Source organism: Anopheles gambiae, chromosome 2 (assembly GCF_943734735.2).
Source record: "Anopheles gambiae chromosome 2, idAnoGambNW_F1_1, whole genome shotgun sequence".
In the NCBI taxonomy this organism is placed as follows: Eukaryota; Metazoa; Arthropoda; class Insecta; order Diptera; family Culicidae; genus Anopheles; species Anopheles gambiae.
The window spans coordinates 98,882,175-98,896,541 of NC_064601.1; the positions used below are offsets into that span (position 1 = coordinate 98,882,175).

A 14,367-nucleotide genomic window follows, 5' to 3' on the forward strand; every position below is an offset into this window, starting at 1 on the left:
TGATGCAAGTTGCAGTCCAAGGGGTACGAAAGTGACAGCTCTACAGTATAACCGAACATATCAACGCCTACTTCCGAACAATTCTATATCTCGCTGATAGACTCTATATGCCTGAACGAATCTACAACTCGCTGAACATGTCTATATAATCCTCGAAAACCCTGTATTAATAGCCGGCATCGCGAATGAATGAACACATTTTAACAGTCGTTTGAAGTTCATTTTGGTCTAACCGAGTTCATTTGTTGTTCATTCCTGTTAAAATAAAAGATCGTTAAAACAGTTAACGACCGTTCGATATCGCATATAGGTAAACAAATGAAACAAAATTGAGCAGCATAATTAAACCACTGCTAATTTGTATCGCGTACGCTATTGACGATCGTTTGTTTAACGACGAAATAGTTTAAATTAACAATTGAACTCAATGCGATCGCGATGCCAACTTCGAGCTATTCTTAACGATTGTTAATTTTTGACCGTTTTTTTTTCTAAACTTCTCATATGAGCCGGCATTGCGCAAGAATTGGATAAAAATTACAGTTAATATACAGTTCATCAAGTATTCTCATACTACTTGTCTAGTGAAAAAATATGAGAAATAGGTCGGTTTGGCTCGTCCACCGCATTTTTCATTAACTCTTTTCATAAATGATTCATCAAAGTTGTTTCTTAAATGTGCTTTTACCATCACTTTCTTTTTACACATACTAAGGCAGAGAGTAAGAGTGTGACAGCGAAGAAGCAACAGGAGTAGTCGTCATCGGTTGCCGCAATCGCAAAGCAACAGTAATACCTGTAAGAAGTGTATCGGCATCATGGCTCAGCCAGTCCGCGGTGGCATCCAATCCAATCCGGCAGAACAAATGCCCTTGGACTCCAATTCCGGAATGTCCTCCGTAGAAGAGATCAAGCTGCAGAGCGTTCACGAAAACTCAAATGTTGTTACTCAATCCAATCCGGCAGAACAAATGCCCATGGTCTCCAATGATATGCAGAATACGATGGAAGAGGAGCGCGACAGGTGGGAGAAACCAAGTGACACTGCGAGGTGCCTGTGTTTTGAAGTCCTGAGCGTCATCAACGGCCTGATGCACATGGACTGGCCCGTAACGTTCTGTGAGTATTCAAGTTGATACAATATTTAAATACTAAATCATTTGGTCCGGCTGCAGGGTTATGCAAGATAATTTTGGAGGTATTGAATAACTTTAGAATGCGCGCAAAGAATTTTTTGAAAAGACAACGCAAATTCCAGGCGACTTTTAACTCCAAGGAACACATTAAAACATTGATGTAAAACCCATGTTGATCCTTGAATTTTACAGAACTCGTGCTGCTGGTGGTGCTAGAACTGATTCGAATCCCACACAGGTGTTAGAATCAGCTATAAACCTACACTGACTGGCCCTGGAACTGACCCTTACTCCTTCTTCTTCTTCCTCTTCTTCTTTGGCACAACAACCGTTGTCGGTCAAGGCCTGCCTGAACCCAATAGTGAAGTGAGCTTGGCTTTCAGTGACTTATTGTTACCATAGCAGGATAGTCAGTCCTACGTATGGGGGCACAGTCTATTCGGGACTTGAACCCATGACCGGCATGTTGTTACGTCGTGCGAGTTGACGACGTGTACCACCAGACCAACCCAACTGATCCCTTACTCCTACCGGCCTTTAACTGATACTAACTCCATACTGGTCGTAAAATTGATCCCGATCCAATTGATCTTAACACTATAACGCAGCGGTTTGCAACCTATGTGTATGTGGACCACTGCGAAAGAATTTATTTTTGAAAAAGAAATGCTTATACATATCGTGCAATTTGTTCGCATAATTAAGGTAAAATTTTCAATAAGCATGCCTAGAAAAATATTTAAGCATGCTTTGTATGAAAAACTTTGAACAAAGTCCTCAACACGTCTCCCCTGAATAGATGTGGGCCGCGACAAATGTATTTTTAAATCCAAGAGGTCCACCAAATAAAAAAGGTTGGAGAACACTGCTATAGCGGTCCTGGATCTGCTCCAAAAGCCGTTATGGGTTCGAGAATTGATCCCGAACCCATACCAGAACTTACGCTGAAGCTATACCGGTCCTTTTTATTTTCTTCATCGGTACTGTCGTCAACTCGGGCGACTTAACAACATGCTCTTGCATTCAAGCCTCGAAAGTACCGTCGCCCTAAGTAATGTACTGTAGGAATGCATTCCGGCTTAGCACCTCTTATGCGCACGCGCTTTTGTGTCGATACAACGTAAAATTAGGCATAAGTTAGGTTAAGTTAGGGTAGTTAGTATAGTAAGCTTTTGCAAATATTCTTCTCCTATCAATTTCGTTCATTTTGGATTATATCCTCACAGTAGCTAAAAGCTTCACTTACATAGCCACTCTGTGCTGTCATTAAGGAAAACATTTATTTTCTTCCCTTTCAAACAAAAGAAAAGCTTGAACTGTAAGCTCAAACCCCTAGTGTAAACACCAACAGGCATGAAACCTAGTTAAGATTTCGTCAACTCAATTGAATCAATCGATGTACTTTAGTGTATGAATAAACACAATCATTTTTTGCTCTTTAAAAAAAATTAGCACCTCTTATCAATTGCGCAAGCCTTTACAATTGACAAATGAAATGGCTACATACTGCACCCCAAAAAAGGACAAGAATGTTTGTAAAAATGAGGTTGTATGAACCGTTGAAGTTGTCTTATGGTCTAACACCGCACACATTCAGTTTACCATACTACACAAACCTACAGCGCAAGCGATTAGGGGACAGACTATGACTATGAGGCCGACTATGAGACACCATTTAATTAAATCCAAAACCCCTTCTACTAATGATCCATAGCTAACGCTTCTGCTTTTATAATAATCTATATTCAATATTATAGTTTTAATGGCAATAACAATACATCGCTTGAAAATGAAGATAGAAGAATCTATCATCCTGTGGCTAGCAATCGTGCTACCATACGCGTTATTTGCGAATGTGGTTGGCTATTTGGGCGATCGTTATTCGCGGAAATAGATCATGGTGCTGGGTGTGTTGCTCGCGAGCATGGCCACCCTGCTCAATACGTTCACGGATTCGTTCTGGTGGTTCACGACGTTCCGGGTGCTGGCCGGTATTGGGCAGGCGTCCTTCAGTACCGTAGCACCCACCATCATCTCTGACATGTACATTGGTATAAAAAGATCGTTGAGGCTGATCAGCTTCCATAATGCTCAACCGTTTGGATGTTTTTTTGGAATGTAAGTCGACGAATACACTTCCCGCGAGTCAAAAAAGAATTGAAGGATATTTACACGACTCTTTTTTCTCATGGTAGTATCATTGCAACAATCATTTCCACAACGAAATCTTGCGTTTGGCTTATTCGGGTGCCACCGGTGCTGGGTGCGATCGCAGTGGTGCCGATTATAATGATGCATGATCCACGGCGGGGCCAGAGCGAAGGTACACATCACCTACCGACCACCTCGTACATTAAGGACCTGAGAGTGATCAAGCGCAACCGTTCGTTCATCTGGTCGACGCTCGGCCTTGCTTGTGTGAAGTTCATGAGCTGTTCGTTTTTGTTTTTAGTTCCAAAGTCCATTGTGTTGGCGAAAAATATTTCACTTACCGAGTAAGTAGCGTCTGTCATTGGTTAATGAGAGTTTTCTACGTTTGTATTTAGGAGCAGAAGCTGGAAGAGCTATCCTATGCCAGCACCGTTGTACTCGTACGAAATTAATTATTAATTTAACACAGGTTACTATTTAATTTCGCCAATTAATAATAAATTTATAACTTGTTTTCTCTTTCTTTGGAACCCCTCTCTACGATTCCATTATGGCGATGGATGGCGCGCGTCCGTATGTCCGCATTACGAATATTGTTGGTTATCGTTGCTATCATTCCTACCGCGAATGCTCCCGCATGCATGTATCATAAACCAAACCACGTAAATCACATACAACCTCAATAGGGAATCAGAAACTTTATATACCTTTTTTGTGAACATCTGCGTGTTCTGTTGGTTCCCCGGACCGTTATTTGCCAACTGGTTGCAAGCAAAGAACGCAAACGCCAACCCGTACATTTGTGCGGTAGGTTTGCTCCTAAGCGTGCCGCTGATAATTTTCCCGTTTCACTGGATGGCGGGAAATGTGTTAGTGTTGTGGTTGCTGGTTTATTTCAGCGCAGTGGGCATCAATTCGACTTTGCCGAACGTAATGTACATTCTGCTGGTAAGAGACATTCATCTTTTCGTAGTAAATCGTTTTTTTGTTTTTCTTCCCTGTTTGTACTTTTCTTAAACTCCTCACTATTTCCTAACGCTGTGTGTATCCTTTTGGTAGTCGTTATTTGAAGTACACTTACATACGAGGACGAATGAGCACACATCTTCGCTTCCTTTTCCATGTAATTACAGTTTGAACTCATTAGATGAACCTCGCTTCCCTGCCAACTATTGATTATGTATGTGCTTTTCAGTTGGCACGTTTGTTTTTCCATACAAACGCATGCTTTTTAATTGTACTGCCTAATTGTACTGCCCAGCGTACTATCAAGCGTTCAACCAAAAAGCCTGCCAGCTAAGAAGCGTTCAACTAATGAATTCTGACTGCAATCCAAAGTTTTACGGCAAACTAATCTCAAATTATCTTCCAGAGCGTCGTTGCGGCTACGAGACGCATGCAGTGCAGTGGGCTTCCAAATTTGTATCTCGCACCTAATTGGAGTGGTTTTTGGTTTATGTCTGAATGTTTGGGTAAGTTTGCGATTCTTATCGGGAATACCACGAAACGGTTCGTGGGATGTTTAATTGTTATTCTTTAACCACTTTCATAGCAATTGTTAAAAACAGTCGATTCGCTTCAGTTTGTGAATGAAACAGTATCAAATGATCCGTACCGCCCAAGCACAGAATTGAACGAATCAACACTGTTGTATAGGCCGAGCTTAACAAACACAACCGCTACCGAAGCAAATATGAACGATGTAATAAATTTAGCGATGCTGCATTACTCTTTTCAAAGAGTCATTTGGCTTCCCGGCGTCTTCGTGTTCATCGGTACTACATGTTTCCTCGTGACCGCATGCTACATCGATCAGGATCGGAAACGCGTTAAGGCAGAGGTGCGAGTTATCGAAAATTGACACCGTTTACTTTAATATACTCCCTGCGATGCATTAGTAGTAGGGGAAAGCGGGGCAAAATGGGCATGTGGGGCAAAATGGGCACCCTCTATTTAAGCATTTTTTGACTACAAAGATAATTTCCAATGCTCAAAATGTATTCATTAGAGTGTTCTATGAACACCATGTAGTTTTCATAAACATAACAAATTACGTTGCCAACATAACAAATAACTAAGAAAAATGCAAAATAAGGTTTAGCAGCATATTGATGTAATTTTTGCCACTTCGAAAATAAGCTTAAACGAGTGTCACAGGGATGCGTTGAAGTTTTCCATGATATATTTTTAAAGATATGATATTTCTTTACAATTTGTCTGAAGAAAGCAAAGCGATTGAATGCGTATTTTTAATAATATAACAAAAAATACAAAAATGCTTCACGTGGGGCAAAATGGGCAGTTACGCTTGGGGCAAAATGGCCAGATGCTTTTGACATACGGCGCTTGGTGAGGCTATGGTGTTGTATTTGTCGCCTCAAAATGATAACAGACACAGCTTCATAAGATTCGATTTTGTAGATTTAAACGTTTAAAAACTGTTTTAATCTTGATAACATATTTCTGGAAGAATTTTAAGGGCTTTTCTGACCAGTAAATCAAAAGATAGAACGAAAAATACATTTCACGAAACGTGCGCAAAAGTATAGACCATTACCTAAGCGCAGTTGTTGTAGCCCATTTTGCCACAGTGTTTTGACGTTTCACAGTTTGTTTACATATGCCCATTTTGCCCCAGGGCTATGCCCATTTTACCCCGCGTGTCAAAATACTTACTTACTTACTTATCCGGCGCTACAACCGCTTTGCGGTCTTGGCCTGCCTCAGGAGTGTCCGAAACCGCTCACGGTCTCGCGCCTTCGTCTGCCAGTCCGTTATCCCGGCCTTAATGGCGGACGCCTCGACGCCATCTTGCCACCTCAATTTGGGCCTACCACGCCTCCTCTGTCCTTGTGGACGGCCTAAAAAGACTTTACGGGCTAGGTCGTCCGTTTCCATGCGTACAACATGGTCAGCCCACCGGAGCCTGGCGAGCTTAATACGCTGTACGACAGTGAGCTCATTATAGCGTATAGCTCGTCATTATAGCGGCTCCTCCATTGTCCTTCCACACATACGGAGCCAAGTATCCTTCTGAGCATCTTCCTCTCGAACGCGGCTAAGAGGGCTTCGTCAGATTTGGACAGTGTCCATGTCTCAGAGGCGTATGTGAGTACTGGTACTATATAGGTACTATATAGTCCCAGCTTCGTCCGTCGCGACAGGTTCTTTGAGGTGAACTGCTTTTTCAGGCTGTAGAATGACCGGTTGGCAGCCAGCATCCTTGCGCGCAACTCAACTTCCATACTGTTGTCGTTGCTGACCTTTGACCCAAGATAGGTGAATTCTGGGACGACTTCAAAAGTGCGTTCACCTATCTGTACATCACGCCTACGTAGATTCGGATTATTTATTGGTAGGTCCGCTGATGTTGCCACCATCAGTTTGGTCTTTGCCTCGTTTATCTGCAATCCGAGGCTCTCTGCCGCCTGCTCGATCCCTTGGTAGGCTTCTGCTACATAGGAGAGCTGCAGACCAATGATGTCTATATCATCAGCGTATGCCAGGATCTGGGTTGACTTATAGAAGATGGTTGCCGTATGGTGAAGATCTGATCAGTGGTTGATTTTCCGTTTCGGAATCCTCTTTGATAGTTTCCTACTATCTCTTCGACGTGCGGGACAAGGCGATCCTGAAGGATCATGGCGAATATTTTATAGGCAGTATTCAACACCGTAATACCCCTGTAGTTGTTGCAGTCCAACCTGTCTCCCTTCTTGTATACGGGGTAGATGATGCCGAGATTCCAATCACAAGGCATCGATTCGCTATCCCACACCTCAGTAACAATTTGATGAATCTCGTTTTCTAGTCGTGCACCTCCATTCTTGACCAGTTCAGCTGCAATTCCGTCGGATCCGGGTGCCTTGTTATTTTTCAGCCGACGGATAGCCTTTCGTGTTTCTTCTATGCTAGGTGGCAGTAGCATGACACTATCTGCTAGTGGCGCTTCTAGCTGTTCGTTTAACTGGTCGTTGAGTAATTCATCAAAGTACTGAGCCCACCGCGAGAGGACCTCTGGCTGGTTACTAACCAGATCTCCATCCTTGTTGCGACAGCAGGTTACCTTAGGTACAACGTTGTTTCGGTGACCTGCTATCGCTTGGTAAAACTTTCGTGTCGGTCCGTACGCCTCTCTGGTTTGCTCGAGTTCCCGCATGTTTTGCTCTTCCATAGCATGCTTCTTGGAGCGGTGAACTCTTTTCTCTTCGCGTCTGAGCCGTGAATATTCCTCTGCGCATGCCCGCGTTCTATGCCGTTGCTGCAATGCTCGGTATGCAGTATTCTTACGTTCGGTCACTAGTTTGCATTCATCGTCGAACCAGCCAGATTTGGTGTTGCCACGATGTGGTGGGAGTATATCTCTTGCACAGTTTATTATTTTTGTTTTTAGACCGTTCCACCTCTCGCTCGTAGTTTCATATCTGTTTTCTGGTAGTAGAGACTCGTCTAAAGCGGCTCAGCGGCGTGTCAAAATAGCTTCTCGTAAAATATCAACTTTTATTTTACATTATATTCATGTTTTTTAGTTGTTTTTATTCTATGTGGCAATTTTAATCCATAGATAAATGGTTGAGGCATACATTAATGAAAGAAAAATTGTGTTTTGTGGAATATTCAAAGGAATATTCAGTAAACTGCTTAACATGCCCATTTTGCCCCGCTTTCCCCTAACTAAGTCATGTATCAAAGTATGTATTGTTCTGCGACATTTTAAATAAAATGGGTTAAAGTTAAATTAAGTTAAGTCTGACTGAAGCAAAATCCATTTCAGCGACATGTACTCAATTGTGATGACCAGAGGTCAGTGCTGCAAAATGTCACTATCAATGTCATAAAAAATCTGACTGAAACAAAATCCATATCAGCGTCACGTACTCAATTGTGACAATCAGAGGTGATACTCAGAACGATTGGTGTGACTAATACATGCTCATGACATGTTTGCGACCATCGCTTGGTCAGTCACTATATCACGACTTTTTATTGCTGAGATCAATTTTGCAAAATGTCACTGACATAGTCATGACAAATTCTGGCTGAAACAAAATCATCTCAGCGTCACGAGCTCTACTGCGAAGATCAGAGGCGAGCCTCAAACAGTTGGTGCGACCATCGCATGCTTGGTGACATTGTGTGCAACCAACTCGTGTTCAATCACTTGGTCGCGACATTTTCAGTCGGTGATCATCGCGATGGTCACGGGAGATATGCATTGCGTGCGAGTGGTTCCAAGAAACAAAATGAGCATGTTTTCTCGCTCTGTTTGACCCGACAGATAATCAAAACAGATAGAGGGAGAAAGCATGCTCATTGTGTTGCTAGAGCCCACGCGCCAAGTATATTCCAAGAATGTCGCGATTATCGCCGACAACAATGTCGTGACCAAGTGAGTGACCAAAAGTTGGGTGATAAACTAAAAGTCACCAAGCATGTGATTGATTCTCCAACTGTTTGAGTATAGTCACTGATCATCTTAATTGTGTACGTGATCTGATTTGAGCTTCGTTTCAGTCATGAGTGTTGATGATTGAAACAGTGGCATTTGGCAGCACTGTTCACAGCCAGAAAAAAATCATGATAATGCTTGCGCCGGCATTAAGCGAAGTTTGTCAGTCAGAGTATCGCGTTGGACTCAAGAATTCACATGTCGTGTTCAGCATGTCATTACGCACTTTTATTCACTATCAGCAATGAGCATCAAACTACCACGGATATGTTCATTGTTTTCGTTGGTGAAAATCTCGTGATACTCATGACATTTTGCAGCACTGCCAGAGGTGATACTCAATATCAGCTGTGTCAAACTCATTTCATCAGAGGGCCGCAAGTACAAATTTTCAGTGATTCGCGGGCCGCGAAGTTGAGAATGGAAAATATACCCCAATATTTATGTAAAATACTTTTTTACATTTTTATTGTTAAACAAATTGACTTTTTGTGTACTCCTCGCTTATTATCTGGAATCGTTTGTTATGTACAAATTCGCGATGTTATTTTTATATGTGCTATTTTTTACATGAGAATTTTTTTTTAATGTACTTTCAACGTTATTATTAAAATTGGACATTTTACATTACTCGCGTTCTCTTACAGCAGTTCTGCTAGAAAATATCTGTCAAACACACTTTTTCACTGAAGTAGGAGAAGTCTAGCAGCCTACATTGAATCTTTTTCAAACAAACCGAGCTTTCCATCAACGGATGAATAACAAAAATATTTTCTTGCAATTTTTTGACAGATCAAGAGAAAAATTGTAATAACACGTATTTAAACATTATTTTTCGCTAATTTCCAAGTTCCAAGTGTTCTGGTGATATATTCATTTCTTTTAACAAGAACCCGTATTTTACGAATAACTTTTTTTTAAATTACGATAATTTTATCTCACGAAGAGTCGTGGTGTGTGATCCCATACAGATCGGCAATTCTATTTTTGACACTTAAAGGGAGATGATTCGCGAATTGAGGAATTGAGGACTGTGTGAGCTAATTTATTAATAAGCTTTGTATTGCAAGGCTTCGGCATTTCGATTATTTTTATCCTTAATCTAAATCATTTAGGCTTAAGCGTAATCATATCATTTTGGTTTTGATTTTTGGGGAGGTTGGAAATTACATTAATTCGTCTTGCAGAATGTTGGGTACAAATAATTCCAACTTGGCTACAATCATTTTTATTAACATTTATGGTGGCATGATTATGACAAAAACAGAAGTGGCTCCAATCGAATATCAATGATGTAACATTCTAAGGTCGGAAAAGTCGAAGCCGAATGAATCCTTTACTCGGCAGTCGGGGGCATGGAGATTGTCAAATTCGGTGGGACAACCGATGACTCCAACGGTTCCGAATGGCTTTAAACGGCTCTATAGGCTTCGGACCGTAGCCGATTGAGCCGGTCTCGTAGTACAGTCGTCAACTCGTACGACTTAACAACATGCCCGTCATGGGTTCAATCTCCAAATAGACCGCGCCGCCATACGTAGGACTGACTATCCTGCTATGGGGGGAATCAATTAGTCACTGGAAGCCAAGCCCACAAGTGGGTACAGGCAGGCCTTGACCGACATCAGTTGTTGAGCCAAAGAAAAGAAGAAGATAGGCTCCGGACGGCACCGAACAGAACTGTTGATTTGATTTTGGCCGGATTCGGAGTAGGAATAGCTAAAATCGGAAATGGTTTTGAGCCGTGGATGCGATTCCGACAATCCATCACTAGTTGTTGCGAAGTTTCCTAGTGTGTGTATCAAGTTATTTTCATTCCTTTTTCGTTTGTAGACAGTTGACGCAAATCTATTTTTCCATACAGAATGCGCAATCGAATGTGCACACAATTATGCAATTAATATTCAGAATTTAATCGAAACATAATACGACTGAGCTTGCATTCGATTCAATGATTCTTAAGGGTCTCGATTGATATGTACGTTAGTGTAAAATAAGTTTATGAAATGTTATGGGTACATTCATGTTAGTTTCCATATGCCAACAAAAGGATTGTTCTTCTCTGGAAAATTTAATACACTTTGACAAATAGTAATAACAGATTTAGGGTTTGCAGTGCTTTTAGCAATTCTCAAAATACTCTCGCGGGCCGCATTCAAAATCGACGAGGGCCGCATGCGGCCCGCGGGCCGCCAGTTTGACATACCTGCTATAAACGATCAGCTATTTCCTGTGCATGATCAAACACAGTCCCATACTTAGCGAGCTAAGCAAAGGGATCGTTAGGGTTTGGATGGACTTCAGCTATAATCATATCATGCTACATTAGAGACATTAGAGATTTCACGTCATCCACCGTCAACAATTTATGGAAGATGAAGGGGGTAACTATTGACCAATGTGTTTTTTTATGGTTATACTTGCCACTTAGCGCTTCTTGACGTGCGTCTTCTTATTGTGCTACTACCGGTGGTAGATGAATTTGGTAATCGGCTATCAAAATCGATTCCAGCGAGCTCTACGACTTTAAATTTCTTCTCTCTTCTTCTCTTCTTTGGTATATCAACCGTTGTCGGTCAAGTACCACAAGTGGGTTTGACTTTCAGTAACTTATCGGTAACCCATAGCATGATAGTCAGTCCTACGTATCGGGGGCACGGTCTATTTGGGGCTTGAACCCATGACGGAAACGCAATTAATTCATACGAGTTGACGACTGTACCCTTATCCCGGCCCATTGAAATTCTTCATTCTAGTGTAATAACGCAAAGCGAATCATAAATGGTGTTGCCACGGGTGTAGCTTTACGTTTATTGCAGGGTGGAGCTTTACGCAGTTGCTGTTACAGAATTTTTGTAACTGTCGCTCGCGTATTGAGGGTTCTACCCTTAGTAAAGCAGGATTTACTCAAATTCTGCACGATGTACATATTTCCGGCTTTCGATATGATTTTAGATATCGCATTAGCATTCGTTTATAGGCTGCTACCTCCCTGTCCTGCCAGTATAAAAGGTGTTTTGTTGGCAGCCTATCCTCATTCTCAGCGCGTGTTTTGTGCCTTTCGTATTTCACATTCATACGATTTCGCTTCTCTACGATCATCCCGGCGATCAACCTTCTCCTATCTACAAGCGGTGTTACTTTTCGCCGATTTACTCTACCGATTGCTTGTTGAATGCAAAACCACACATTCATTTGGTCCGTACATCTGTCCTGCAACGCGCATGGTGTATACATAACCCTACTTCTGTTTGTATCGGTGAGTGTATGTGTGCGTTCACTAATCTGTGCATTCTTCTCTTTTAGAGTCGTTGTACGCAGGAATTGTACGCCGTTATTAAAGCACCGCACTAGCTTCTGTCTGGATGTGGCCCCGACAAAGCTGCCGAAACTGTAACTCGACCAGCTCAACCGGCTTCTATCGGTAGCCGGTATGCCAGTGCTCCCTATCTCGGGTTGTGCTGTCAGATCGGTGTGTATCGTTCCGATCATCAACTTCGGCTCCCCTTTCAGGAACGGCGGAATCGACAGTCCCTGAAAGTGAACAAAAGTGTTCATTAATGAGGTGAAGAAAAGTTCTTGAGGCGGCCAACTTAGCTTTATGTTGCTACGAGTATTGGCGATCTCGTATTGCCTGTTGTCGCCTCCCGTCGCATTCGCCGATCCTTCCTTGCTCACGCTCGAACCATCTCTCGTCGCGCCTGCCGTCCAGCTGATCTCCGGTGGTTCTGGCTTACGGGCTTCACCGGCGTTTCGTGCCAGTTTAGATTACACCGATGTTGTCGCTGGCTCTTCTTGGAGGGGTTATTGTTCCGATGGCTTGTTGTCCCTGTTGGTGGCGGACACTATGCGGAATAGTACCCTCATTACCATGGATCTCAACGCATAAATGTTCGTCAACGGTTCTGCTCCTCCAGATTGGACCGTCTTATGAGGTAGCGTGTTGTCTCGCGTTTCGCAGTCTAGCTGCGTGTGTGCGTTGGCAGCAGAACAGTTTTGTGGCTGGGAAGGTGGTTGCGCCGACGCGTGTTGTTCGGTACGAGCTGTTGCTTCCACGATTGCTACTGCCGCAAGGTTTGCTGATACCGTTCCGATGCGCACTTTCTCAACCACTTCACAAACGTTCGCTGCTACGTTACACTGCTGCTGCTCGCGTTCACTTTGCTTCATATTCGAGGAGCTATTTGCGAAAGATCGCTTCGATCTTTTTGCCTCCTCGATTTGAAGCATTATTCTTTCCTGTTTATGCTTCAGGTTCGCCATTTGAAGCTCGAATTCTTTCAGAGCTATATCCTTCTCTAATTGTTGCACTTCGATAAGTCGTGCCAGTGCCGCTTGGATTCTCGCCTTTTTCGACGCGTTTGTGGTAGGAGGTATTTTTGCAGCTTGGATCGATGTGGGTACCCATTCCTCTGTGGACAGCTTCTTACACGCCGAGGTTTCGCCCTCGCTATATGCTGCTCTTTTGGCTATTTTTTCGCCGTCGCAGCTTTCAGCTGGCTTCCTCGTCTTCGCGATGGCTTCCATTGGGGTTTTTGGACACCTCTTCTCCTTGGCTTCGCACTTTACCGCCTGCTTCACACACAAATCGCATCTCCACATACGGGATTCAGCTATCGCGGTGGTGCCGACACACGCGTATTGGTACCACTTATGGCATTTTTTGCACAGCACCATAGTCACATTATAATGCCGCTCGCAGCCACCACGATTAAAACTCGTACTCATCGCGACGATCACTCGTAGGGATTTTATTTTCGAAGAAAATATCGAAACAATTTTTGAATGTTGCCACGGGTGTAGCTTTACGCTTATTACAGTTGCTGTTACAGAATTTTTGTAACTGTCGCTCGCGTATTGAGGGTTCCGCCGATCAGTTCAAAAATTGGTCTGTCTTTCTTTGTATATAAATTGCAACTAAGCGTCTTCAATGGCGCTTTGTTTTTCACCAGCTGATCTACTTGACCCTAAGTAACCTCGCTTAGCGACCTTTCTCGAACTTTTCCCTTATTGGTTATGTTTTTCAACATAGCCAGTTGTTTCATATTTATTTCATATTACATATGTTCGTCTTTATCTAATCTTTATCTTTATCTAACAACGCCATCTGGAGATTCTTTTGCGAATTATTCGAGCTGTCCTTGACAGCTCGTTGTTTTGTAAATATTACGGCAGCTAATCTGCACGAGGTGCACATCGTGCCAACAAATGGAATTTGTTACATTTTGTATCACCGTATTTCCGTATTTCGTATTTCATCCAACCATCTTCCTCTATCTCTTTGGTCTTGGCCTTGATCTTCCCAGAAGCGTTTCTTTGGGTTTAGATATTGTTACTTCATCAAATTATTACGCATGTTTTACGCATGTTTTAAAAATTACGAACAAAATTGGTACTGTATGTCTAAGTTTTGACTGCATTTTCGATGCAATCATAACATTAAGATCAGTGATCAATTCTGACGAAAGAAGGGCTAACTGCATTAACTCCATCTCCAGTATGTTTTAAACGAATTGGAGTTGAAAGGCATTGGATTGGTATTACACCTGGTTCTAGCATTACAGTTAACTCTCGTGCCATTTGCTTCGAATCGCATGTATGCTACTATCATCAAATCTGTGCGTTTACATT

General features: G+C 42.4%; 1 protein-coding gene across 5 annotated transcripts in view; it reads left to right on the forward strand.

The window, feature by feature from the left end:
- Positions 1–718: 718 nt before the first annotated feature.
- The window catches only part of LOC5666916 (protein spinster), a 97,025-nt gene continuing 83,376 nt past the window's right edge, over positions 719–14,367 (forward strand). For 4 of the 5 annotated variants that reach the window (XR_009764735.1, XR_009764737.1, XM_061643622.1 and 1 more), the window contains exons 1-5: positions 719–1,119; positions 2,894–3,254; positions 3,332–3,631; positions 3,974–4,235; positions 4,660–4,759. Coding sequence is in view for 1 of the 5 variants with exons in the window: in XM_061643632.1 (XP_061499616.1) it covers positions 3,034–3,254; positions 3,332–3,635 (525 nt within the window). In the remaining 4 variants the exon portion in view is untranslated. Of the gene's footprint in view, positions 1,120–2,893; positions 3,255–3,331; positions 3,923–3,973; positions 4,236–4,659; positions 4,760–14,367 lie in introns of those variants that run through there. The other variant, XM_061643632.1, reaches the window with a different exon arrangement.